Genomic DNA, 26,289 nt, shown 5'->3' with positions numbered 1-26,289 from the left:
GCAATTGATTTGATTGACATTGATTTTGAAGAGATGACAGTGATTATGAGGGGGAAAATGAATATGATTAATGGTGATGGTAGTAATGATGATGAGAAGGATATAATGATGAAGAGGATAAGGTTCGTAAAGGATTTTGAACAATTGTGTGATGACGATGGTGATAACATTGATCAGTCATAATGGTGATGAAGAGGAGTATGATTATGATGATGATGGTGGTGGAGATGATGATTATGATGATTAGGATGATGGTGATGATGGAGCTGATGATGATGAAGATGATGGGGATGATGGTGATGATGATGATGGAGATGATGATGTTAATGGTGGTGGGGATGATGATGGTGATGATGTGGAGATGATGATGGTTGTGATGATGATGATGGGGATGATGATGATGATAATGGTGATGATAATGATGGAGATGATGATGGAGATGATGATGATGATGACAATGCTGCTGATGATGATGGAGATAATGATGGAGATGATGAATGATGATGGTGATGATGATGATGATGGTGGTGATGATGATGATGATGGTGGTGGAGATGATGATTATGATGGAGATGATGATGGAGACGGAGATGATGATCATTGTAAACATACACAGAAAAACAAATCTGAAATAAAACATGTGCAACTGACATTTTCAAAATGAATAGAAACAGCAAAGAAGTGCTCTTTCACGTTAGAAAACACCCCGGGGAAAACACGCGATCTGAGTGACCGCCGCGCTGGAGCTAGGTGCCGGGTGCGCCGACGTACTGTATACTGCACTGGTACCGGTCGTCGGCGCGGCGCGGCTGGCGCAGGTAAGGCGAGTCGAAGGTGCGAAAGGAGGGAAGGGGCCAGTATGCAAAACATCTAGATCTGCGACTTCGACAATGTAAGTTAAATGGTTTTCTCCACAACATTTGGGTAGCCAACATTTTGCCGATACCTGGGCATAATTGATTGGACTGTATTGTGATAAATTACTCCACAATCCTATTTCGAAAGCTTTGCTTTGGGCATTCATAGTACAGTCCCGTTCATTGGAATTCATGTAGGCCTACCGCCGGCACCCATGCCATTACTGCCGCCGTGTTCAGGAAAATTGAAGGCACGGCTAGCCTGGGCCTGGGGCGTTTTGGGGAGTGAAAGTCATATACTGTGTATGGTCACTCCCCACAACGCCTGGTACTCCTACCTATATTTCCCCACATACATGACATACGGGTACAAAACCAGAAACTTTCGCCCCCTAGAATTCTACTTTCCCTCTAGTCTAATTTAAACTAGACAGCTGGCAGCCGTCTGTTTCGAGGAGTCTTTTAACATTTTTTTTTTATTTCTCCTCGTACACAGACGGCTTGCTATCGTGCACGCACCATTAGGGGACTTGCAATGCAAAATCCCCCCGTCGGGGCTCTTCAATTTTTGTCTTTAATGAATAAAAAAATTGACAATTGTGACCAAAATGCAAATTAATATTCCCTCTTGGCATTAATTGCCCCAAAACGGAGAAAAATCAAGTTAAAAGGAACAAAAACAGTGACTTACCTCGGCTGTCACACAAATTCACTTTCCCGTTTTGTCCGATCTTAAGTACATAAACATTTGGCCATTGAGTCCCTGTACAGATCGCACTACAACTTCGGTCTCTGTATTTGGTGAGTGAAGCCAATGGAGTTCAGCTGAACAACCAACATAACAGGACCGAAGCTTTTGGTCTACCTCTAAACATGCTAAAAGATTAATAGCCCTAAAAAGGCTTAAGCCATGTACATGGGGTCCAACTGCATTTCCAACATTTCTGCGATATTGATTTCATTTTTAAAGAAGAATTCATTAAAAAAACGAGAGATTTGTTATGAAAAGATGGGAAGAGCTTACGGCCGTGTTTACGTCACCATCTTGATTTCTTTGTCTTCCGCTTGGCGACAGCACGCAAAGCGCGATTTGCGTGCTGTCGCCAAGCGGAAGACAAAGAATTTATCATTTTAACTTAGCATTGATTTTTCTTCTTATTGACAAAATACGGAGCAAGCTTATGATTTCCCAAATTTTTTGTCTAATGAGCTAAAGAGGGCGCGAGAGTTATCTCAATATCAAAGACACTACAAGGGAAAGGCTAGGCACAAAATCATTTTACGTAAATCAATGCAAAGTGTTACGCGAAGTCGGCAAAGTGTCCAATATTTTTACTGTAAAGACTGGCGGAACGTTAGTTGACAAACGAATGGTAGTACTTGCGGTGCTTCGTTCAAAGTATGTAGAATTTTCAATATTTTTTTTTTACTTTGTCATTGCTTTGAATATTTTCCGAAAAGTGTCGCCAGCAAAAATAATACATAAAGTATGTGTTTAATTGCTGATGTGGTTTACGGTACACCATTGTGGAATATTATAGAAACAGTGGATAGAAGAAGAAAAAGAAATGGATAGGCGAGAAAGTGGAAATTTGAGAGTAAATTAATCATTCTTGAATGTAGTCCTGAAAAGGACTGTAAGCCAGAAGAGATTGATGAGTTGAAACAGCTTGAGTAGTACTAGTAGGATGGATGAGGAGGTGCTGGCTTGAGTCGGCGAGTAGAGATGATGAGCAGAAGCAGTAGAGAGACTCAACGTTTCGGGCAGGTTGACTGTCCGTCCTGAAGACGGACAGTCAACTGTTTAGTGAATATTGATTGCAAAGTTCCTGAAATACTGTCTTGTCTGGGCATACAACAACCAAGATTACTTTAACCCCTTTGATGTATACTATCCATTCATGAATATCGAACACAAGATTTTCTCAAAATTCATCAAACTTCCACCGTAATTGAAATTATACCTACATCTTAAAGATGAAATTTTTTTGCCAGATCAATTTTCTTCTATGGTATCAGCTTCCAATTGCTCCCCTCCACAAAGAACAACTGCCTCAAGGAGATGCAAAACACAAACAAGATGCTGCTTTTCACTAACAAAATGAACAAGTTTTAACCCATTTCAATTCCCAGAAGCACATGCAATCTTTCTATTAACAACACGTTATTCAAATTTTTCTTCGACTTAGTGGGCCCTCGTTGCATGTGAAATATTTTTTTCACTTTTAGAAAATAGAATTGTATCAATTCAGGCCTATGGAACTTTTTTTTCTGTGGGAAAGATGAAAAAAGGAAAAAATCACTGATATTTTCACCATGTTTTGTTATAATGCAACAACAGTTGGTAATACAATCACTCATGATACAGGAGGAAAAAAATGAAATATTTCATACATCGAGTAAAAAAGATATTCTGTCTGATGTCATAACTACCCACATTTTTAAATGAAATTAAGCAAGATTGTCACGTGGTGCTTGGAGGTTTAATATTAAGTTCTCATTTGTTATCCCTTAAACATTCCAATAATATTCCTTCTTCAACAGATGCAGACCAATATATTCCAGTTGACGACCGGGGAGAAGGACGAGAAGGAGTTCCTGCTTCGAGAAGCCGATGCAATCCGTCAATCACCCAGTATCCACTGGCTCCCGTTTGGTCTCAAGTTCCTCAAGGAGTGCAGAGGTTGTTTCTTTCTAAGTTGCATCACGACAATGTGGGCTTACAATAGTTACTTCATTCCCGCTCTGGTTCTGATACCGATGCACAGAGAAGAGCAAATAGGAGGATGGGTTATTTGGGGTGAGTTCATCATTTTATTTGATGGCGTGATGAAGAACTCAAGCCTTTTGGGGAGATGTGTTCTTTTTTTTTAAATGTATAAAGGTACCAGAGGCCTGTAACACAAAGCTTAGCAAAGATCGTACAACACTTTTTCTATGATTGATTGAATTGACTACAATGTACAATCAATTGTAGAAATCAAGCATACGATTACGTGTAATCACTTACCTTTGTGTTACAGGACCCTGATCAACAAAAATTATTATTGTCTGAAAATATTCAATCTTTGAGAATCAATCAGCAGCTGAAAGGTTATTTATAAATGACCTTGTATAGATAGGGATTGTAGGATAGGGATTGTAGATAGACAGTAATAGACCTGAAAATGTTTCATTTTGTGTACTGACAGGCAGGAGAGTCTAAGAAGTCAGAATTAAAAAAAAAATTCTAAAAATTGAAGTATCGGACACTTTTTCTCTGAAAAAAAGTGTCTTCATTTTGATATGGGTGTATGTCACTGCATCACCATCTAAGAGGCTGGTGCCATTGTCTTGCATGTGTGGGTGATCTGCAGCTTACCCATTTCTGACAACTCTGTTTATTCATATGTAAGGACAGTGATTTTCCGTTTCTAAAAATTGCACTTTCCGTTTCAGAAAATCTTAAATTCCGTTTCAGCATGTCTGAAAACGCAAATTCCGTTCCCCCATAGACATTGTGTACATGAAAAAGTGACAATTCCGTTTATAAGGGAAAATCAATACGCAATGAGGAGCGATGTAGTGGGAATGCACAAATGGGAATTTATGTAATTGTGATTTTTACTCTGACTTAATCGTTATGATGATTAATAACCTAATCCTCTTTGATCTTTGTGTTTTCTGTCTTTCTTTACAGTGTTCATGTTTCTATCGTGTGCAACGATTATATGCCTGGTACGTTCGTGTCTTTCCAATCCTGGCTACATTCCGTTTGACGTCAGACCTACATCATTAGGTAAGATACCAAACTTCATACTATTGAATAAAGGAGGTGAGAGTGAGGCACTTACTGAATTCATGCCCCTCCAAGGTGTATAATATCCCTTGGTAGTACATGGTGTCCAGCACGGTGTGGAGGTCCTGCATGTTGCTACTGAACACATACTTGACTTGACCTTAACTCTCAACTGACCTTGACACTGACTCTTCACTCTTGGTCATCGGGGTTATTTATTTGGGGTATTGCGGGCGTGCCATGCGTAACGTTTACTCATGCATAGAGGTGAGTGCAGGGCTATTAATCGTCTATGTCGCCAGTTAAGCCCAGGCGACATTGTTTAACGACCCTTTATGAAACAATACTGTCTGGAAGGATAAGGATATCCTATTAGACCCGCTCTTATCCACTTTCTTGAATTTACTGAAAAAGGATATAACTATACTTGTAAGATGAGGCTTCAGTCATTTATTTCACCCTCTTTTTAGCACATGACACTGTTTTTCAAGGTTTTAAATTTTCATCATATAAAGGCTCTAATATTGTCTTATGAATTTAAAATTTATAAGAAATTCATTACCACATATTTATTATTTTGCTTTGTGTTCATAGATCATATTCACTGGAGTCACTGCAAGAAATGTTTGATACAGCGCCCTCTTAAGTCACACCATTGTAGTCGATGTAAACGGTGCGTGAGGAGAATGGACCACCATTGCCCATGGTAAGAATTACCAGTTTAAAAAAGGACATTGATAATGATATGCAATATTTATTTAGCGCTTTATAATTCTAAACGTTGCATTATTATGCAGGCATGATATTCTCCCGAATAATATCAAAATTCTGATTTTTTATATAAAAAAAATTTCAGATTTTTTTTTATGTGAAATCCTTTGCCCAAGAACATTCTCATCCGTTGTATAATTTTCTTCGGTGAGAAAGTTATCCACATTGTGCTGCACTCGACCCAGGTGAGGTGAATGGGTACCCGGTAGGATTTATTCCTTGAACGCTTTAGCACCTATTAATATGGCGGCTTAGCTACAGCCTGAATGAAATAATATAATATCAAGTATCAAAGCGCAGTTAAGTATATGCACATAGTAACTGTGCTATGTAAATGGACATATTATTATCATAATAAATCATGTATCAGAATAGTCTTGTTACAGATAGACCGTACATTTAGCAGGAAATTAAGAAATGGACGACCTTGACTATTCTGTGTGATACTGTTTTTTGTTTGCCACCTCGTGTTCTTCTTAGTGTCTTCCTTCATATCATTGCTTAGAAAATTGCAAGAAAATGTTGCCGTGTCATTGAAAAGCTTAAGTGTCCAGCTTGGTGGGCTTTCTTGTTATTTTCTTTCTTTCTTGAAACATCCTTTTATCAGTCTAATACATATAGATGTTAAATTAAAGATCTAGATCGTAATAGGTTACCAGTTGGTGGGGAGTTACATGTATTAACGAAAAAGCTCGTCCATATACCATTGGATGGGCTGAATATAAGATTCAGGCTTTCCAAAGGATAGACTGGCTTTTAGGAAAATATTCAACACTCATATTTTGAAAGCAGCTATACCGCCCTCTCTTGACCACTGCATGCCAACATTATCTTCCTGAGAGGAAACGATATTAAACCCACATCAAGTTTTGTATATAAATGCATTCATAAAGCTCATCCTGTACAAGCTGATATCGCTTTCTATCCTCCTTAAAAGTTTCCTTCAAAATTATCAGTATGAGAAAAATGTATGCCCCAGGGGGGCGTTTCATGAAAGGACTTGTCGGACGTTTTATCCGACAAGTCCAATTTTATCTGACAGTTACCATAGGAACAGTGCCTCTCAGCCAATCAAAATCATGGAAAGATGTCAGAGCTGACAACTTGTCGGATGAAAATATTGATGAAATGCTCCCCTGGAGTTGTTCCTTGCATAAAGAGGGGAGGAGGATGTGCCCCCCTCCCTCTCTCTCCCCATACAGAAGAATTCCACATACAAACAAACTGATTTCTATTCAGTCTTGCATTTAAAGCTTTCTTCAAGGAACTTGAGCAAGTCTTATTCTCTTCCTCATTTCACCCGACGTCTTCCTCTTTCTTCTATTTTGTCTCCTGGCTCTATCCTCTTCCTCTGCAACAAGAATAATAATATTGAATAAGGATTAAGAATGTGATCAAGTAAGCATGAAATGGACAATAATATTCTCCTGTTCTGTCTACTATCTCTTCACCTTTCTTTTTATCCTCTTCTTCTTTTTCTTCTGTTTCTTCTTTTTCTACTTCTTCTTCTTCTTCTTTTTCTTCAAATTCTTCTTCTTCCTTCTTCTTCTTCCTTCTTCTTCATCTTCTCCTTTTCCTCCTCCTCCTTCTTCTCCTCCCTTTCCTCCTCCTTCTCCTCCTCCCTTTCCTCATCCTCCTTCTCCTTCTCCTCCCTTTCCTCATCCTTCTCCTTCTTTTCCTCCCTTTCCTCCTTCTTCTCCTCCCTTTCCTCCTCCTTCTCCCTCTCCCTTTCCTCCTCCTCCTCCTTATTCTTCTTCTTCTCCTCCCTTTCCTCCTCCTTATTCTTCTTCTGCTATTTCAGATTTAAGTCATATATTCTCAGGAGATTATACTCCTAACATCTTTGGAACCTCCTGTCCAATCTTTTTCTTTGATTTTTTTTTGTTGGTTTCATTTTTTGTGAAGTATGATACTGTACTGCTATCAGTATACATATCATCACTTTGTTTCTATCTTTTTTCACCTTCAATTTTATACTCATGATGTTGCCTTGTGTCTCTAACCCAATTCTTTCTTTTCCTTGTGAATATACCTTTATATATATTATCATTATTCCAATCTAATCTAAAAAAAAAAAACATTCCTCATGCAAGGTGCTTTATACTACTTGAATTGAAAACATACCTCTATAAAGACTAGGTAAATTCTCATTTGTTTATGTTTATTATGTATTGAATACCCAAATAAGGAAAACTTCTTGCGTGTGCGTGTGTGATCGTCTCGATTACTTAGAAGTATTTTTATTGTAACTCAATATGATTTATTGCTTGACCAGTCAATGCCTCTTTGCTACCATCGAACAATGACTCATTAAAACATATAAAGAGTGGAGTAGCACAATCAAAAACAAAGCAGGGTGGATTTGATTACAATTTAAGAGTGTTTTCTCAATAAATTCTAAGTACCATTCAAATTGTATTTTCATTTTCATAAAATTGCCTTTTCATTAATAAAACAGAAACCACTTGCATTCCTGATGCCGTGCCAAGCCTGCTCTTGATGCTTTGTATCAATTTCTAAAGGTGCACGTAATAGTCATTATAATCATAATAAAAATAATAATTAGCGCCTTTTCAATTAGACTATTCTCCATTGCATTAATATTTCAAAGTGGGATCCAGGCCTTTTGTATTTTTATCTTTTTGTTTTGTTTGAATAAAGAGAGGAGTATTTTTATCGATGACCAAAAGTCATAATTTACTGCCACCAACATGCGGTGAGCAGAAATTGGTAATGATGATGACGATAATGATAATGATGGTGAAGAAAATGTTGATGATTATGATTGTGATGGTGGTGGTGGTGGTGGTGGTGGTGATGATGATGATGATGATGATTGATGATAATGATGATGGTGATGATGGTGTTGATGATGGTGATGATGATGATGATGGTGTTGGTGATGATGGTGTTGATGATGATGATGATGATGGTGTTGGTGGTGGTGATGTTGATGATGATGATGATGATGATGGTGATGGTGGTGATGATGATGATGGTGATGGAGATGTTGGTGTTGATGATAATGATGATGTTGGTGGTGGTGATGATGGTGATGATGGTGATGATGATGATGATGATGATGATGATGGTGATGATGATGGTTATGATGGTGATGGTGATGATGATGATGATTGATGACTATAGTGAGGATAATGATGGTGTTGTTAATGGTGATAATGATTATGATGATGAGGAGGAGGAGGATGGTGATGGTAGTGGTGGTGGTGGTACATGTAATAGTGATAGTGTTGACTTATTGAATGCACACACTGTCCATTGATATTCATGGCACTAGTCCACCAGCAGTTCTCTTGCAAACAATACAGAAGATATTTTTCAAAGAGTAAATCAACCACATGGATTATATATGTTTGTTTCGCCATCCTCTATAATCCCCACAGCTGGTGGGACATAGTACCCTTCAACTGTTCCTTTCACTCAGTTCAACAGATGAGCCTGGTCAGTACGTAAATCACTAGACCTCTCATATCTGATACCCTTTTTACACAGGATTTTCTTAGCCCCGGACTATCGCTAACCCCGTACTATCCTTAACCCCGTACTATTTTTTTTTTCCTTTTCACACATGCCAAATTGTTATTGCTAACCCCGGATAAGGAATGGTTCCTTTTCACACACGAAACTCGCTAACCCCGGACTAGTGGTAGCTCATGAATATTCACGAGCGTCGATGGGGAAAGCATTAAAACACGAATTCCAACTCGCTGACTTTTTCTCATTGCCGTGTTCGCTGTTCATGAATATTCATTATGATTACCTCTGATTGAACAACGGGACCGGCTCTGTTGCCGGGCATGTATGGGAGCGCTTAGCCCACTTTCGTTTTACACTAGCGATCTTAACCCCGTACTATCGCTCTTAGCACCGCAATTGCTGGGATAACCCTGCTTTTTTGCAGGGCCAATAATCCCGTACTATAGGTGGGGTTAGCCCACTTTGCAAAAATGCTGCGTAAAAAGAAAGTGGGCTAAGCTTAACCCCGTACTATAGGTGGTGCTAAATGGTAATTTAGCCCCACCTATAGTACGGGGTTAAGGAAATTTTAGCGTGTGTAAAAAGGGTATGAGGATACCAAAAGCATGAATAAAACCAGGGGAAAAAATATGTGGGGGCTTGGTGCGATTTTGCCCCAGAAATTATGCTATAAAGAGCCCTGGACAAAAAGTAGCCCTTGAAAATCCCCATTTATGCTGTGATCCAATGTTGCAGATTTAGGCAGTAGGTTTGAAAAGTAGCTCTTGAAAATAAAAAAGAAAATATTTTTTGACATGAATAGAACCATATAAATTGATAGCCAGGCAACTATTTGAACTTTTATTTGTTATAATTTGAAGATCAATTGTATGCTGAGAACGATTCTTTATGATATGCTTCCTAAATCAAATGAAGAGATCTTCTTTGAGGAGTGACACTGCCTCTTAGATTCCTGCAGTGCAGCAGTACTTGAAACATGTAGTTTGCAACAAGTTTTTCCATCCTTTCGAAACCATGCTTTCTCTTTATGAAACTCATGTCTATGGGTCAATAAATATGCTGCATGATTATACTATGGTAGGAAGAATTATTTTATGATTGCAAATTTATACTAATCAATGTATCTCTATCTTATTTCATCACGGAATACAGATAGGAAGTATCAGTAGTGAAGCTGGCAGCTAGTATCATTTTCTTTGCCAGCTGCACAATATAATATATTATTTGATTGTCGGTTTCCAGAGCAAAAGTGAGGTAGCGTCTTCTGGTGTGGTGTTCCTTGTCTTTTCATCAAAAAAAGCATCTCAGTATTGACTGAGCGAAGGGAAAGAGGGGAGGAATATTAATGTTTATTAAATTGTATCAAAGATTTGATAATTGCAGTCACAATAAATGAGTTCCTCTCAAATAGTTTTTGCGCTATTTTTGAAAAGTATGATCCATTGTTATATTGTGAGTGTGCGCATGAATTTTTCCCGCCAAAAAGTTTGAAAACAGCATTTTACTATAAAGCTGTTTATTCCATATCTACAAGTACCATCAACCTGTCTGTTAATCATCTCAAAAATAAAAGTCCCTTCTCTCTTTTTTTCCAAACACTTCCCCTTGTTATTTTACCTCTCCAGCCGTGACAAGATCAAGTTGTAACTTTGGACATATTGAATTACACAAAGAAAGATCATAAAATAGACTGTTTAGAAAAACAGAACGCATAAACAAGGAAGAAGGAAACGCTCGATCATTCTTTTACACTCTGTCAACAAAGGGAAGTTGATTTTGATTTTGTTCTGGTCTAATTAATCAAAGACTTTCTCTATTTTGGTCTACTGTATCATCGCTAGAGGATCGATGTCATTTCCATTATTTATTTTCTCTCACTCTGTTCTTGTTTTTAATCATAATGTTACTATGGTATGATTTAATAACACATACATGTGACTATTTTGGTTTGAGTTACAAGGAAAGCTTGCAACATGCATGTATACCGAGCGATTCATTTCCCTCTGAACAGGTGTTTCAGAATAGGAACTTTCATCTCAGTTTCATTTTATGATCCTGACCTTAAAAACAATTGGTAATATTTCTCTTTACGAGGTCAGGAGCATGGTACAGGCAAATTGAGATACTCTCAAAGTTATTAAAAAATGTTCAGTGCAAAGGAAAATTGTTTCTGATTTTGCCTCACATAACTGTAGATGGGATGACTTGTACCCCTTTCATAAACCCATCCTCCAATCATCCGCCTAAGAGTAATGCGGATAATTCAATAAAAATTGCATTCACAAACTCTGAAAATAATCCGCACTATTTTTTTACGAGTGCCCGACCTGAACAAGACGGATAATTGTCATGGCAACTGCACACGTCCCCTCCGATGGGGTTGCGTTGGAAAAGGGTGACTTTGTGACTGCACCATGGCAATTATCTGCATTACTTTGGAAATGCGTTCATAAAGTCAAAATCTGGTCCCGATGCTGCTATTATGCGGATAATTGCATCATCGAAATAATGCGGATAACTCTGGTCCTGCTCTGATTTTACGACCAAATTATGCAGATATTATCCGCATAATTGGGTTTATGAAAGGGGTATTATTTGAATTTAGAGATTCTTACCACTATTCATGCCCTTGGCTTTTTTTACCCCGGTAGTTTATTAAGTTTGTTGATACGTATGTAACTAGACTTTTCATCCTTCTTTCTAAGGAAATGTCTGACAGGAAAAGTAAATGTAAATGTAGAACAGAAAACTGACATCCGTCCTTGACAAAATGAATTTTGTAAAACATCTGTGCTCATGTTCCTTCCTTTGTTTTATCTCTATTTAGTTGTATCCTTTAACGTCCCTTTTATTTAATAGGTGTTGGTGATATAGGCCTAGTTTTATTTTTAATATGCAAAATGTTAGACATTGTGTTGTCAAAACACTGTAATACTTGTGTTTTTATCGCATGTGTACAGCTGTCCATGTTTCATTTTTTTAAGCCTAGCTCAATTGGGATGGGGGCTCAGAGCAGCCTATTTTGATAGCAGGATGCTTTCAGTAGAATGACTTTGTGATTTCTGTAGCTTGTGGGACTGAACCGAGCCTGTCAAGTGACAAACGAAAGGGTTCTGATTAAAATATCTTTTTCATTGTTGTTCCTAATTTTTGTGTACACTGATCACGTGTGTCAACTTTGTCGAGTGAATTCATTGGGCTACAGATAAAACCAATTAGATGGCACTTATAAATCATCTTGATGCATACATTGCAGCCATGAGAAATTGCTTGCAATGTCATATCAAGCACATTAGTGCAAAAATCATTTGTCGCAAAGACTGAGAATTCTGGTTTTTCAACTTTCACTCAGCTTAAATTGAACAATAAAGGAGAGATCAAACAACCCTGTGGTACACCTTTCTGTATGCTAACCTATTTGAAATATGATCTATCAGAGAAATATAAAAAAAAACATATTGCAGATTTAGGCAGCAGATCATGAAAAATATTCCCCGAAAACAGAGAATTTTTGGTAGATGGCTGGAAAGTGAGTGGCTGAAATTTTCTAAGCATCTAAAATTATAGATACGCTCAGTACATGGAGCTATTTCTGTAATAGCTCTATGCTCAGTAGGGGAAGGCGGGGTAAGTTGTGACACTTTTTGCATTTTGCATGTTAGAATTGAATGTAGAAATAAGTACCTTGCCTTTAAATTTGATTCTTGGGAAATATTTTTCACCTATATATAACTTTCTACCCCCACACTGAAATTCACTGTGACCTTTGAAAAAACAATGTCAAATGGCTCAACTTGCCCCATCTGTGGGGTAAGTTGTGCCACCTTCTGGGGTAAATTGAGCCACAAAAACTATGTACAAAATGTATGCAGGAAGAACCAGCATGACAATTTTTTATTTTAAGTCTTTTCACTTGCTAATTCTCTATAAATATTAACATCCTCTAAAAGTAAAAGAACTGTCATGTGAATTTGCACCTTTCTTTAGAATCTTAAAATCTATGAAAAATATATATTTGGATGCCAGAATAGCAACATGCTACAGATTTGACCTGTATTCCGCACTGTGCACCAATAGGAACAATCTTGAATTTGGGATGCAGGGACCTTTTAAATCTCTTTGATCTATATTTCGTACAAGACTGTATTGTTTTATATAGATCTGTTCTGATTGCATCATTCTTGTTTTGATTACCGGTATCTGATTCTGTTTCTTGGGAATCATTTTGGGAAGCCGATAAGGGATTCCTTTCCTGTTGTATTGTTTAGCTACGGCCCCCATGACGCTGTTGATGTCTGTCATTTGACGGTATTGTCACATGATTAATGAACCTTGTAAGTTTCATTGGATCATGTGATCTAAAAGTGCCAATGGCAATGTTTACAAACAATACAAATGATTCTTAGAGAAATGAAACTTTTGTTTTGTTTCCACTAGTAAATTTGCGTATGTACTATTCACATTGAGTAGCAATCAAACTGATTAACCTTAATTTAAATAATTGAAATGTAGGGGGGGTGTTTTTCCTTTATTGTAATGCTGATTGAAATCTAGATGAATTAATGTTACTTCCCTACATGGTACCTATGTACCATCATCTTTTTCCATGTATTCACTTCTGATTATTGTAATTTGCTTGTTTGTTATTGTAAACAATTGTTTACAGGGCCCCCTGGAAAACAGTACATGACTACTGATGGGGCTACCCTGTATAAATAAAACGAAATAAATAAATAAATAAATTTGTTGGCTTTGTGTTCTAGTGATTTATTTTATTGGAGATTTGTGAAAGAAACTCGAATTTGCGTGATTAGGATCTCAGCTCCTTCCTACATGATATTTTAATACATTGTGAAGTTGCTTGTCATTGATGATGTAATTCAAAGCTTCTCACAATTCAATTTATTTCCCATCATTGCAATTTGTATTGTTTACTTGTCAGTTAAAAAAATGTACTGTACATACATATATTTACATTACAAACATGAAATAGATAGTTGATAAAGAAAAAAAAATCACATACAATGGGATACCACTTACAAAAAAAGATAAGTAGATTTTTGAAGGGGAAAGAAACTAACATGTTTATTATGGTCTTACTATGCCAGTTATATGGTTGATGTACGTTGTTAAGATATAGAGAATGAAAGATCTTTACTATACACATATGTTATTCAAAAGTGGAGTTCAAAGATGTCATTGAATCTCAATTAATGAGTGTATTTCCATTTTCAGAATAGTTGTGTTCGTTTCAGGTTTTGATTTTCTTTAGCCACTTTTGGTCAATCTTCATTTTAAAATATTCAAAGATTTTCCTGCTTCTGATGAAGATTATAAGACTTCATGTATGGTGTACCTTCATTTTCTTAAAACGAGACATGGATTACTTGTATATTCATGGTTTATTTATTTCAAAACATATGTAATTAGATTACATTTACTGCAGCCAAGGGCTGAAATGTTTCTGTTATCATGGGTATACATATAAATTTAAAAAAAAATGAAAATGCATATTCACAAAGTATAGGTACAAAACATTTCAACATGATACAGAGGACTGGTCACAGTGAAAGATAGTAGCTATAAAAGTGAACTTCTGAAGTTGAACCCTTTATTCATTAAATATGCTTCTTATTTTCTTTTCAATTCAGGATCAATAGTTGTGTAGGAGAAGATAATCAGTTTGTATTTGTGCTCCTACTTCTCTATGGCTTCCTGCTAAGTAGCTCTGCTCTGCTTCTAGATATTCTTCACTTTTATTACTTTCCATCGTGTTCAACATGTGACATGGTAAGTAAAATGGTAAATTGTCTTTTGGTCTCATCTGACATAGTCTAATCCAAGTTTGTGTACAACCAGATAATCTACTATTTAGTGGAATTGTCATGTAGCCCTTTTGCCACATGGTCTAATTTCAAGTTTGGGTATACCCATTCTGTCTGATATCTGCTTGGTCAATATGGTTAGATCATGGACCTACTATGGTTAGATGAACTATTTATGATCCAAATCTTGATTTGACAATTTGAAGAAAACAAAATAAGTCAATGAAGTGGAAATAAGATCATTAGGGTTTAAACAAAAGCAAACATTAGTCAGAACAAATTAATGGTAGAAGAAATAGGTTTAGCCGGTTCCATGACATTTTCTCTGGGGACAATTGCTCCACTGTAAATTCCACACACTAATGGAATCGCCAACTTCGACCCCGGATGTAACACTATACCCTACCCTAAACCTAAAATAAAATCCACTGTTACCATAATTATCAAGTTTATAGTAAAAACATAATTATAAATATGTTTCTGAAAATGGGTTTCCTTTTTATGTTGGACACACTGTATATTGTTCCTGGTCATATATTTATTTGAAGTACTTTGGTCTGCTACATACATGTATTTCAAGATTGATAAGTATCTGATAAAATGTATGATATTAAAGTGTATAATTTTGAATTATTGCATTAAATGTGTAAATTTGTCATTAGAAGGAAAACTTCAATGGAAACTTGATTTGATTTTCTTTTCCCCTCATAATCCAAGTATTATTTTTTTTCTTTCTTTCTGGTGACTTTTTCAGTCATTGTTTAGATTCCGTTATGAGCGGTATCTGATGTACGGATGCTTCATATCAGGCTGCATGCTAGAGTTCTTTTGTTTTACACAGCTATTCTCCCAGATCTACAATATTAGCAAAGTAAGAAGAACATACACCCAGCATCTTTCATGATATTCCTTGGTCCGTATTCTGAAGTCAGGTTTAACTTGAGGCCATCGCACACCTTACGACACGACTGGTCGCCGACTGGCTTTTGACTGAGTGAAGGGAGATGTGACCGGTCAGAGACAAGTCGCAAGGAAAATTGGAAAGATTTGACATGTCGAATCCTTATGACTGGATCACAAGCTCAATCCAACCTCCAGCCAATCAGACAGCAGAGTTACATAACGCGTATTAGGATAAACAACGCGCATACGCAGTAGTAAGCAAAATTTCTCAGATGCTATGCCAAAAAGCGCATGCATGAGTCGCAGATCGGATGGCAAAGTGTGCGGTGTCGAGGCTTATGACTGCCTTGCGATTCATCTCCCCTCACTCAGTCGCAAGCCAGTCGGCGACCGGTCAGGTCGTAAGATGTGCGATGGCCTTTAAACCACGGTCTCTGTGCTAAAATTATGGGGAGCCAAAAATTCTGTTTATATTGTGTTTTTCTTAAGTTTACTATTTTGTTTCCTTTTGCTTGTATAATGAAGAAAAATACTTCAAAAGACTTCATTTATCATTCCCAGACAATTATGAAAATTTTAGGTGTCATATGAGTTAGTAAACTGAATGTGTACTGTTAAGGATTTGTGCCCCAATTGGTTTTCCATAGTTAAACCACAACTTGAAACCAGGGTTTAATTTAAACCCGAGTTTAGAGTACGGACCAGTGAGTGTATGTAAGCAAACCTATGCATTAAAGTAATTTTCCCCACTCCACAGGGATTTTATTAATAGTTCAACATAATATCTTTCCAATGACAAATCAAATTTAAGGCAATAATGCACCCATAATTGACTCCCCAAAAAAAGAATTTAACTGTCATAATTCTATGGATGTTTATGGAGAACCTATTTTTTATTTTATAATAAGATGTTATTATCATTCTTGAAACCGGTCAGCTTTTTTTTTATTGTTGATTTCAGCTTTTGGGGATTTTGATTTTCTGCTTAATTTCAGCATATTTTAGCTCTCCTTTGGACATGACTATGGGAGATCTTACAATTTCAGCTTGTTTTCAACACTCTTCAGCCTTTTTTAGCTCTTTTTATTTGATATCACTTAATACACACCTGTTAAAGTTTCAATTTCAGTATTTATTCGGAGAAAAAGACGGATTTAATTTTTTATCAGATTATTTGGTTCTTGAGATCTTACAAAATTTTACCAAAGAGGAAACTCTTCAGTGGAATAAGTATACAAAGCACTGAGGCGGTATGATTTATTTTTATTCACTCATACATCAAGTATTGAATATATCTATCTTATTTTTTCATTTTCTGTGTTACTTGCACTTAATTTCAGCTTTTTATCCATCATGGTTTATTTGATTCTTACTAAGATTTGTGCATTGCACTTTTTCTTCAAAATTTTAGAATTTTAGTTGTTCTTGTGCTTTAATATGAACATGAATGTAAATGTGAATGCTGCAGCTACATGTACGGCTGTTTTTTAGGTACTATTTTTAGCATTTGCATCATACATTATGCTTGTATTAATCAGATTATTATTTAAATGGAACTGAAAATGCATGATTATTAATTATAAATCACATTAACAGAAAGAGAACCTTTACGAATATGTGTCTAGTACCAATAAAACATCATTAATTCTCAGTCTTTTTCTTTTTTACTGGGATGCATTGTTTAGTCGTGATATTGTTTTATTTCTTTCTAAAGAAGACATGGTTGAGGATAATTGTAAGAGGGTTGGTTTGAGGATAGAGGATGCACTGAATCTTGCAAAGTGGAGGGAGGGGTCAGGGATGAGTTACTGTGAGTGTTTGGGCTGTAAGATGGAATCCGACTGCCCCCCCCCCCCCGTGTAGCAGAGACAAAGCTGGATTTAACAACTTGGACTACCAAATTAATTCTGTCTAACCAAAATTATTGATGTTTTCTTCATGATACAGGATAAAACTACAGTTGAGTCTCTCATCTACGGTGGTAAACCAGTGTATGAAAGGTAAGGCCAATATCATAATTTGGTGATAGATTGTAATAATTGAGTGTTTTAATAATGTGTATCAATCGGATGTGATTATTCACATCTTGGACTGACCTTTAACGTCACTATCCTAAAGATGTAACCAAGACTCAAATCCCAATCCTTTGCATCAACTTGTAACTTCTCTATGTAGCTTCAATTACAGGGCCGGTGTTCAATTTGATACTTAAGCCAGAATTTGAAGTATTTTTCTCAGTATTTTGTTTGAGTAAAATACTGATTTATTTTTATTATTCAAATGCTTTTTTTTTGGCGAAAACAGGTATTTTGCTTAAATCAGCCGCATACCAGACTTAAGCCTGGTTTAAGTTTACAAACGTGATACACACAGTCATACATTCTCCGCAAAGATGGATGCATTCATTGCGCGTTATTTGGCTCAAACCTTATGACGTCACTGACGTTATTAGTAAGTATTTTGCAAAAATTTGGCTTTATAGATTAAAACACTTAGATGCAATCTGAATACGAGTTTAAGCATCTTGCTTAGTCAAATGAAATGCTAAGTATAATAGTTGCAAAAGTGCATAATGCCCAGTTAATACATTTAATTACAATTAGTCTAATATCAGTCACTTTAATAGTTAAAGGAGAGCCTTCACAGTTTTGATCTTAGAAAGAATTGCAGTATATTTGGTGAGAACACATAGTATTGTTTAATCAGAGCTGGCACTAAAAGGAGTGTTCTATTGAAGCTGCTAAACCTTTACCCTAATTGTAAGGCCTTTTTTATTATTTTTTTTTACTTAGGATGGTGGTGACCTTTAATCTCTTTTTATGTCATTGCAACTTGTTAGAAAAGTTTTTGACTGGCAAATGCTTGTTTTTTTTTCATTTTAAAATACACAAAGGCCGACCCGTCTCATTTCCATCATAGTCCAGAGAGCTCTTGAAAACACTTGCTATTTAACCATTCCTCCCAACAGACTTAACTCTCTTAAGGATTTATTCAATGTTTATTCATTGATGGTTATTGAAAAAGTGTGGGGGTTGTAACTGTCAGTTTTGTGAAGTTGTCACAAATAGGTGATTGGATGAAAGTTGGTAATGGCATATACAGAGTTTAATGTGAGATCATATCTTTGGTAATAACGTCAATACAAACCACATACATGATGTAGAATGAGAAAGATGACGTTATCTGTTTCGTACAGGAGCATCTATTCTTTGTTATTTGTCATGTTTCAAATTTTAGATCTCTATGTAGATCAGGTTTCCTGTTTCTTCTGTTGGAGAGCTGTCCACCATCTGGTGTGTTATATAAAATTTGGCATTTTGGGTATAGTTGTTGTTTGGCACGAGGCGTTCATTCAAAAAGAATGTTTACACCAGGGGCCTGTCTTATAAAGAGTTGCAATTGGTCCGATAAATCGCAACTATGGAAAGCCAGCAAAGTCAACATACAAAATGCATGTTTGTTCAAAACAAATTTCTAAATATGAATGTATATCCATAAATTCATTGATTTCTTGACAATTTGGTGTGTTCGCCTTTGTTTACAAAGGACATTTTGCAAATTTCCTGTATAAAAAATTATGGCACTGATATATTTCCATAGAGTTATGATTGATTGGATCAATCATAACTCTTTGTAAGACAGGGCCCAGAATATATTTTTAATATTAAGATACATGCTCTTTATAAAAAGATAATATTTATATGATATTGACTGGCCTTGAAGGGAACATCAAACTATAGCCCAAAAAAGAATCATATTGGCCCAAGTCTTTAGATGAGGGCAATATTGTTCTTTTAAGGGCAATATATTTGAAGAGCCAGTCAATATTTTTATTATCATCCAAATTAGACATCTAGAGCAAAAATCATGAAAATGGAGATATTTCTTGCAAGAATATATGGTTCTACTGTGTCATATTTGTATCAGGGCCAGTCTCTGCACTTTACTATTATGACATACTTTTTGCGTCCCTATGGACGCATATCCAGTGTTATCTTTATTGTGACGTATGTTGTTGCTGCAGAGATGATTATGAAGTGTATCTCTTTCTATGCATCCTCAAATGCCCAGATGTGAGACCAGGGAAAATACAAAGGTATATTTTGCGTCGTCTCTGCATGCAAAGTCAATACGCGCATAGAGACCGAGCAAAATACCAACAATATGCCTACCCTTCCCGATAATCAGAAAATCTAGGGCAACATGTTTTTTGTAAATTACCAGCTCAGATGTCTGATATGGGTGATAATTATTAGCATTACAATTTTTATTGGTGTTTGCGCACTGCCTTTTTAATTATAAAAAGACAAAAGGATGAATTGGAGGAGAGTAGAACCTTTGGAACAAGTTAACTTTTATGAAAATACTAGAATCAATAAATGAAATCAATAATGTGAGAGAAATATTGAAAAACAACTAAGTTATGGGCGTTAGAGTGTCTCGAGACCACTAGCACTATGGAAAAACTCCCATTGGCAGTGTGACCAAGGCGTATAGTCTGTAGTTTCATTAGAGTGATTGTCTATGCTATAGTAAAGGGTATACATGTACTTCAAGATTCTAGCTGCAAAATAAAAAAATGAACAAGTACTAGTATATCATTCTCTTTCATTTTGAATACTTTATTTAACCTGTTTGTACTGAATATGAAACATTTCACACAAACTTTGTGTTGGTTCCAGATATTTCTTATTAAATTGTTATGAAGTTTGTAATTGTTTGCTTTGAAAATTGAAATCTTTAACATTTATTGATTGGAGTCTTTAATGGCATAGTTTCAATAGGTATCTGTGAAATCTCCTATCTTCTTGAAATCTGAGTATTTGTTTGGCCTCTCATCTCTCTGAGATACAAGCAAATGTGACTATCATGATGTACAGCAGTTTACATGCATGTCCCACGAGCCGTCAAGCCTGTTTTCTATTTATATTCTCTGATCTGTGTTATCTCAGTTTAGAAATCGGAAGAAAAGAACCCAAAATCTGGTTTTCTGCCCCAGTTTTGTCCAAAGTCAACCCAGTTTGGCGTAGCAAAACTGTATCGATTCCTGCATCGCACAAGGAAGATAACAAACATTTAGGTTCTAACCCCTTTCTCTTATTTATCCTTTTGATTTGGTGCTCTATTTACATCCATAACAAGATCAAATCCTAGATTGAATAGATTGAGTAACTATGGCCATGTTTGCAAAGGAGGAAAACCACTTCACCTAGTTACCAACATCTTTTTAGCAAGTTACTGGTTTCGTAGTGAATAAGCATGAAATAATACATAAATAAATATAAATGGGACTTTGGAGATCATTAAAAGTTCAAAAACTTGTGACTCTGGGCGACTCCATTTAATTATTATTCATTTTCATTTTTTTTAGTTTAAAACTTCCATCACTTTCTTTGCATTTATTTATTTTTCTTCCCCATGATCTGTGTCATGTTCTATATTTTGGGAACACTTTAAAAACGCTTTATAAATGCAATGTATTATTATTATTTTTATTATTATTGTGTTATTGTTATTTTTTATTATTATTTTATTATTGTTATTATAATCATTATTATTATTATTTTCTCCTTCACCTTTCTTGCTTATATTTTATTTATATCTTTTTGCCTGTCTGTATTAAAATGTCCTGTTTTACTCTGTCTTTTTGTCTTTAGTATCTCTCTTTCCTTTCATTCCTAATGTTTTCTTGTTCATCAATCCCCTTGCTGTTCAAGTCTATTACCTATTCTTTATCGTATGAATTGCCTGTACCCCATTCCCATTGCAATGAGGTTCTCATCCTAAATGGGAATAAGATGATAAATTATCTTAAGTTGCAATTAAAGGAGGAGTGAATTGTGTGTGGTCTCTCATTGACTGTGTGTTATAAATACGTAGTCTTAAAATATACATTTTCAGATTTATCTACAAATGCTTTAGAGAATAAATTGACCTATAAATGTATTTGTATAGAGAAAGTAAAATGTTTTGAGAAGAAAAGTAATCGTTTTGCTACTTGGTTACATAATTATTGCATTATAAATGTAGTGAGTGGTTGCTGAGTAGCATGTTATCAAGTGGGTCTATATTTCTAGACTACACTAGCATTATGGGTCAGGAAACTGGCCAGGTATGAGCAGTTGAGGACTCGAGATGATGCTATTGGTTCGTGTCTGCTTTAAACCTAGATGGTTAGAAGACTAAGTGGTTGTAAACGAACTAGGATTTATCTACAATGTGGGGTTAGAACAAAGAGAAAGGAGATAAGACAGGTGTATCTGCAATTAATATTAATTAGAATCTGCAATAAATAATTATTATAATAACATCATCTATTACCCAGGGTAGCCACTTCACTTCTGAAAACTGCTCTCCCAGCCGGCCCTGCTTAGCATGGTACTATTATTATTATTGCCCTGGCTCTATCAAGGCTACCTTGACCGGGCGCTTGTGCATTCAAGGAAGTTCTTCCTGGGTTAAGTGCAGCACAATGTGGGTAAATTTCTTGCAAAAGAAAAATACGCAATGGCTGGGAATCAAGCACTCGTCCCTCAGATCACCTCACCTGGGTTGAGTGCAGCACAATGTGGGTAAATTTCTTGCCGAAGGAAAACACGCCATGGCTGGGAGTCAAACCCTCGTCCCTCAGATCAGAAAGACGAGAGTCATAATCACTAGACCATGATGCCCCCACACCTCACTTTGCATCCCCTTTCTCTCTCTCTCTTTGTGCCTCCCTGCTTCCTGCTTATACCCCTTTCACACTGATCTCTTCCCCGTTACCCGGTTGAAGTTCACCGCTTTACAAGCATGCCTTCTTTACTTCACCATCAGCAATGGCAAGTTGAAATTACAATAGTCCTTTTTTAAATGAATCCCTGGAATTTAGGGGGATTTACCAAATTAAGGCTTTGAAATATGACATGGTTGAAAGGAAACCAGATTGTGGTCCGATTGGCACCAAACTCCCCTCATTCAATGTTGGCTTCCTTCCTTTTTATGTCAAGCAATTTTTTTTTTAACATCGCTACTGTCAGTTTTTATCCGGATGAACAGACACCTGTTTGTTTGTTTAATTTTTTTTCAAATGTCTCCCCTTGTTTCTGTTTCTTCTTTAAAAGTTAAAACATTTTATTGTTCACTCTTGCACTGTTGCACAACATAGGAAAACAATTTGATAAACCAGGATATGTGTATTTTACTGATAATGCAGGGCATTTAAAAATGTATAAAGGTTTTCATGTGCATCATAAATGAGAGACTTGATGAATGCATGAGTCTTAAGTGAAAGTAATATGAATTCATTTTCTTATTTTTAATCTTTTTTGAGATAATTTGGGAAAGCCTTGCTTAGTGTGGATGAGTGGAAATTTATCCACAGACGCAATACCAGGATTATTGTTGTTTTGCAAAGCCTGTACTACATATACCAGCATTGAAGAGAAGATGAATTATTATGATCGTATAGATAATAAGTACAATTGCATGAAAATGTTCCGTAGTATGCTACATTTCACCTTTGTCAAAGATGAGCAAACTCATTTTTGAGGCAAGGTGGATGTAGCTACATGTATCTTTGAAGAAAAAAAATAACTGAGGAAAGATAGCAAGTACATCCAGTTTGCCGAGAAAACGACACTTTTTCTTGCCATCTGGGATCGAGGGGTGATGGATAATTGCTTTGTATTCCATACCTAAAACCATTTCATATATAGGAAGAAATAATATAGAACTCTACAAGAAATAATTTTGGTCAAAAAATCTGTTAAGGTCATTTAAAAAATGCACTTGGGTCAATGCTTGTTTACTGCTAGTGTGTATGTAAATTATGCTCAGTCATCTCGATCTGGCCCCCGCAATGTATTAACCCATTGCCAACTGGAACCGGGTGATACCTGTACAAAGTCTATAGGAACCACAGAATTCTGTTGTCAACGGGTTAAAATGTGATGTCACAAATGAATTTTACTCCACATACATATATACACAAAACAATCAAGGGGCAATGCACTTTTGGTTCAACTTTGTGTGCGCATATAACCCTTGAGTGAGCAAGGTAATTGTGATGTGTCGATTGTTTTCATGGTATTTTCAGTGATGTATCTCATTGATATATCAGGTCCGTGATATATACGCTGGGAAAGTCTTATTATATCATATTCATCTGTGTGCATGCCTCGTCCAGACAGCACAGGAGTCAAGTTATCAATCACTCTTGCTTTGATGGTGAGGTTTAGAGGATCATTTACTTTTTGTGATTGGACTCTATAGTTTCTCTTTTACTAAAAAAAATGATCAAACAGTGGAGTTTTGTGGCCCAGTGGATCAGTCTCTGAACTTTGAAACAGAGGGACATGGGTTTGAATCCCAGCTATGGCGTTATTTCCTTCAGCAAGAAATCTACATTGTACTCACACTTTGCTGCACCAAACTCGGGTGAAAAAAATGGGTGAATTCATTCTTTGAAAGACTTGTGCACTGAAAGGCTGATGGGCAAAAGCCAGAGTAATAATATCCAAGTCCTTTGAAAGCATCTAGAGATGTCAAAAAGTACATGATATCGTCGGCCTTATGCCAAAAGGGCCTTAACCCGATTTTAGGGGTTCTGAATATTTTATAATAAATTTAACACATTTCATGTAAAACTTAATAACTTAACACGTTTATCGAAATTGGCTTCAAAAGCAAAAAAACGACCACAAACTTTTGATTATTAGAGAGGCCAAAACCTTTATAAACGCCATTATCTCGAAATGGCCAAAAGCAGTTAAGGCCCTTTTGGCATAAGGCCGACGATATGCTCTGTACAAGAAATAAATGTTATTTTATTTTTGTCCTTTTCTTTTCACCATCCCATCTTATATGACAGGCCTGTGAATACTAAGAAACCAATGGATAGCTTTCGGGACGTGTTTGGACGTGGCCACATTCTCTTCTGGCTGAACCCCTTACGAACTCGACAAGCCAGGAACATCATTGTTTACGCAGAAGTAGCATGAGAGAGAGACAGAGAATAGGCAGATGTAGCAGAATGAATATTCAGATTTATGTTGAGGAACATGAGATAGCAATAGAGGTAGAGGGAGATATTACAGCAAGACCAAAGCAACAAGTTCAAACTACACAACTCAAGGATTTCCATGTACAAAATATCTTAGAAAGATAAATGGTGAACTGCAATAAAGACTTTGAAGCCGTGGTTGTGTAAAATGGACAAAATGTGCTGTTTTGTAGTCATTTCAAGTATTAAAGACCATGGAGAAAACTTAATGGACAAAATTCAATGTTTTTTAGCCTTTTTTACGGCTATGAAATGCCAATAAAAAAGAAGAGGAAAGGGCTACAAAATGGCAAGTTTTCCACTCTGTTCACTATCCACACAACAAACACTGAGCGAGTAAAACAATTGTTTCTTCTTGTGAACATCCCCTTGGCTTGGAACCATCTTCCATTGGAAGTAGTGAGCGGAAAATCACTCAAGGTGTTTGAGTCAGAGACCGAAAAGAGCCACCTATAATACGACTAGATATCTTGGTGTCGCCGTCTGTCACCGCTTTGTAAAGTAGGGTATGAATACATCCAGATCCAGACAGATGGAGTAACAAGAATATTTTCTCTGGATCTAGCCCTACCGAAGGAGATAACGTGGGGACATAACGGCTTACTCCAAAGCACATGTTCCGAAAGAGGGCGACAAACAGATAGAGAAGGCTGATCGAAAGCATTCATATAATTTTTTTCATACTTTAAGTTTGAGTGTTATGGCATTTCGAAGAATGGAAAGGGTAAGGTGCTAATGAAGTCATCGGCATCCATTCATCTTGAAAGACAGATGATGCAACACTAGTTTTTACATTTTCTAAAGTGGCTGTAGTAGAGTCCCATCCTTAGCATTGAGACAGATACTGTTGGAGATGCTGCATTTGCCTTCCTCCTAGCCCTTTGGTCTTCCAGATGGAGTTTCCACCATCTTGACACCTACATTAACATCAGCTCTGCATTGATGACTACTACTATCAGCTACAGAATATACATGTGTGCATTTTTATATAGTTCCACATCATATTACTTATTTATTTGAATATATCTCTGGTCTTGATTTCTTTGAAGTAGGCTTCTTACTCTCCAGGGATATGTTCTCTGGTTTGATATAGACAAGGTATTACTGTATCTAGGGCATTATCAAATCTATATGTTTATACGGCATGCATTCCAAGGCGGTGGGGAGGGAGTGGGGACATTTAGACATTTAAACCTGAAGACGTGCCTGTTCAAATATACCTCCTGTTCTAATCAACTGTAATCAAATCTCAATATTTCTTGCTGCATTTTTTAACTGCTTTCACTGTGACTTGGGCACTCTGCCGATTGGATTTGGTCCACCATAATCATTCCAGAAAAGGAGTATGTCAGTGCCATATGTCTGTATGCAATTTTCATTTTTACTTGTTTTGGTGATTCAGTAAGTAAAAAGGCTGAAAAATTAGATATTGTATTTATTGGACTTTGAATCTATATGTAAGCCTTGACATTTTAAAACATATCATGTGCCTAATTTAGTCTGTGGAAACCATTTGAATTTCAAATGTCCAGAATGTAATTCATAAATATTTGATTGATTGATGTACTAATTTATACATTTCAGAGATTTTTTATGTACGTTTTAATGCAAATA

At 36.3% G+C, this 26,289-nt stretch overlaps 1 protein-coding gene across 1 annotated transcript; it reads left to right on the top strand.

Moving 5' to 3' along the window:
• Positions 1–704: 704 nt before the first annotated feature.
• LOC121423803 (palmitoyltransferase ZDHHC21-like) lies at positions 705–24,619 on the top strand. Its single transcript, XM_041619294.1, has 8 exons — positions 705–892; positions 3,402–3,657; positions 4,537–4,635; positions 5,230–5,341; positions 14,556–14,694; positions 15,484–15,600; positions 17,580–17,632; positions 24,484–24,619. The coding sequence occupies exons 2-8, from the start codon at positions 3,402–3,404 to the stop codon at positions 24,611–24,613; spliced, it is 906 nt and encodes a 301-aa protein (XP_041475228.1). The 5' UTR covers positions 705–892; the 3' UTR covers positions 24,614–24,619.
• Positions 24,620–26,289: the final 1,670 nt, after the last annotated feature.

Source organism: Lytechinus variegatus, chromosome 11 (genome assembly GCF_018143015.1).
Source record: "Lytechinus variegatus isolate NC3 chromosome 11, Lvar_3.0, whole genome shotgun sequence".
In the NCBI taxonomy this organism is placed as follows: Eukaryota; Metazoa; Echinodermata; class Echinoidea; order Temnopleuroida; family Toxopneustidae; genus Lytechinus; species Lytechinus variegatus.
The sequence above is the reverse complement of the archived record's forward strand: the minus strand, read 5'-3'. Positions and strand labels throughout refer to the sequence as shown.

Excerpts from the sequence above, each read along its gene's own strand:
- LOC121423803 (XM_041619294.1), top strand. The coding sequence starts at position 3,402 with ATGCAGACCAATATATTCCAGTTGACGACCGGGGAGAAGGACGAGAAG. Across the intron at positions 4,636-5,229 it reads CGTCAGACCTACATCATTAG|ATCATATTCACTGGAGTCAC; the intron begins GTAAGATACCAA and ends TTGTGTTCATAG. Across the intron at positions 14,695-15,483 it reads CGTGTTCAACATGTGACATG|TCATTGTTTAGATTCCGTTA; the intron begins GTAAGTAAAATG and ends TGACTTTTTCAG.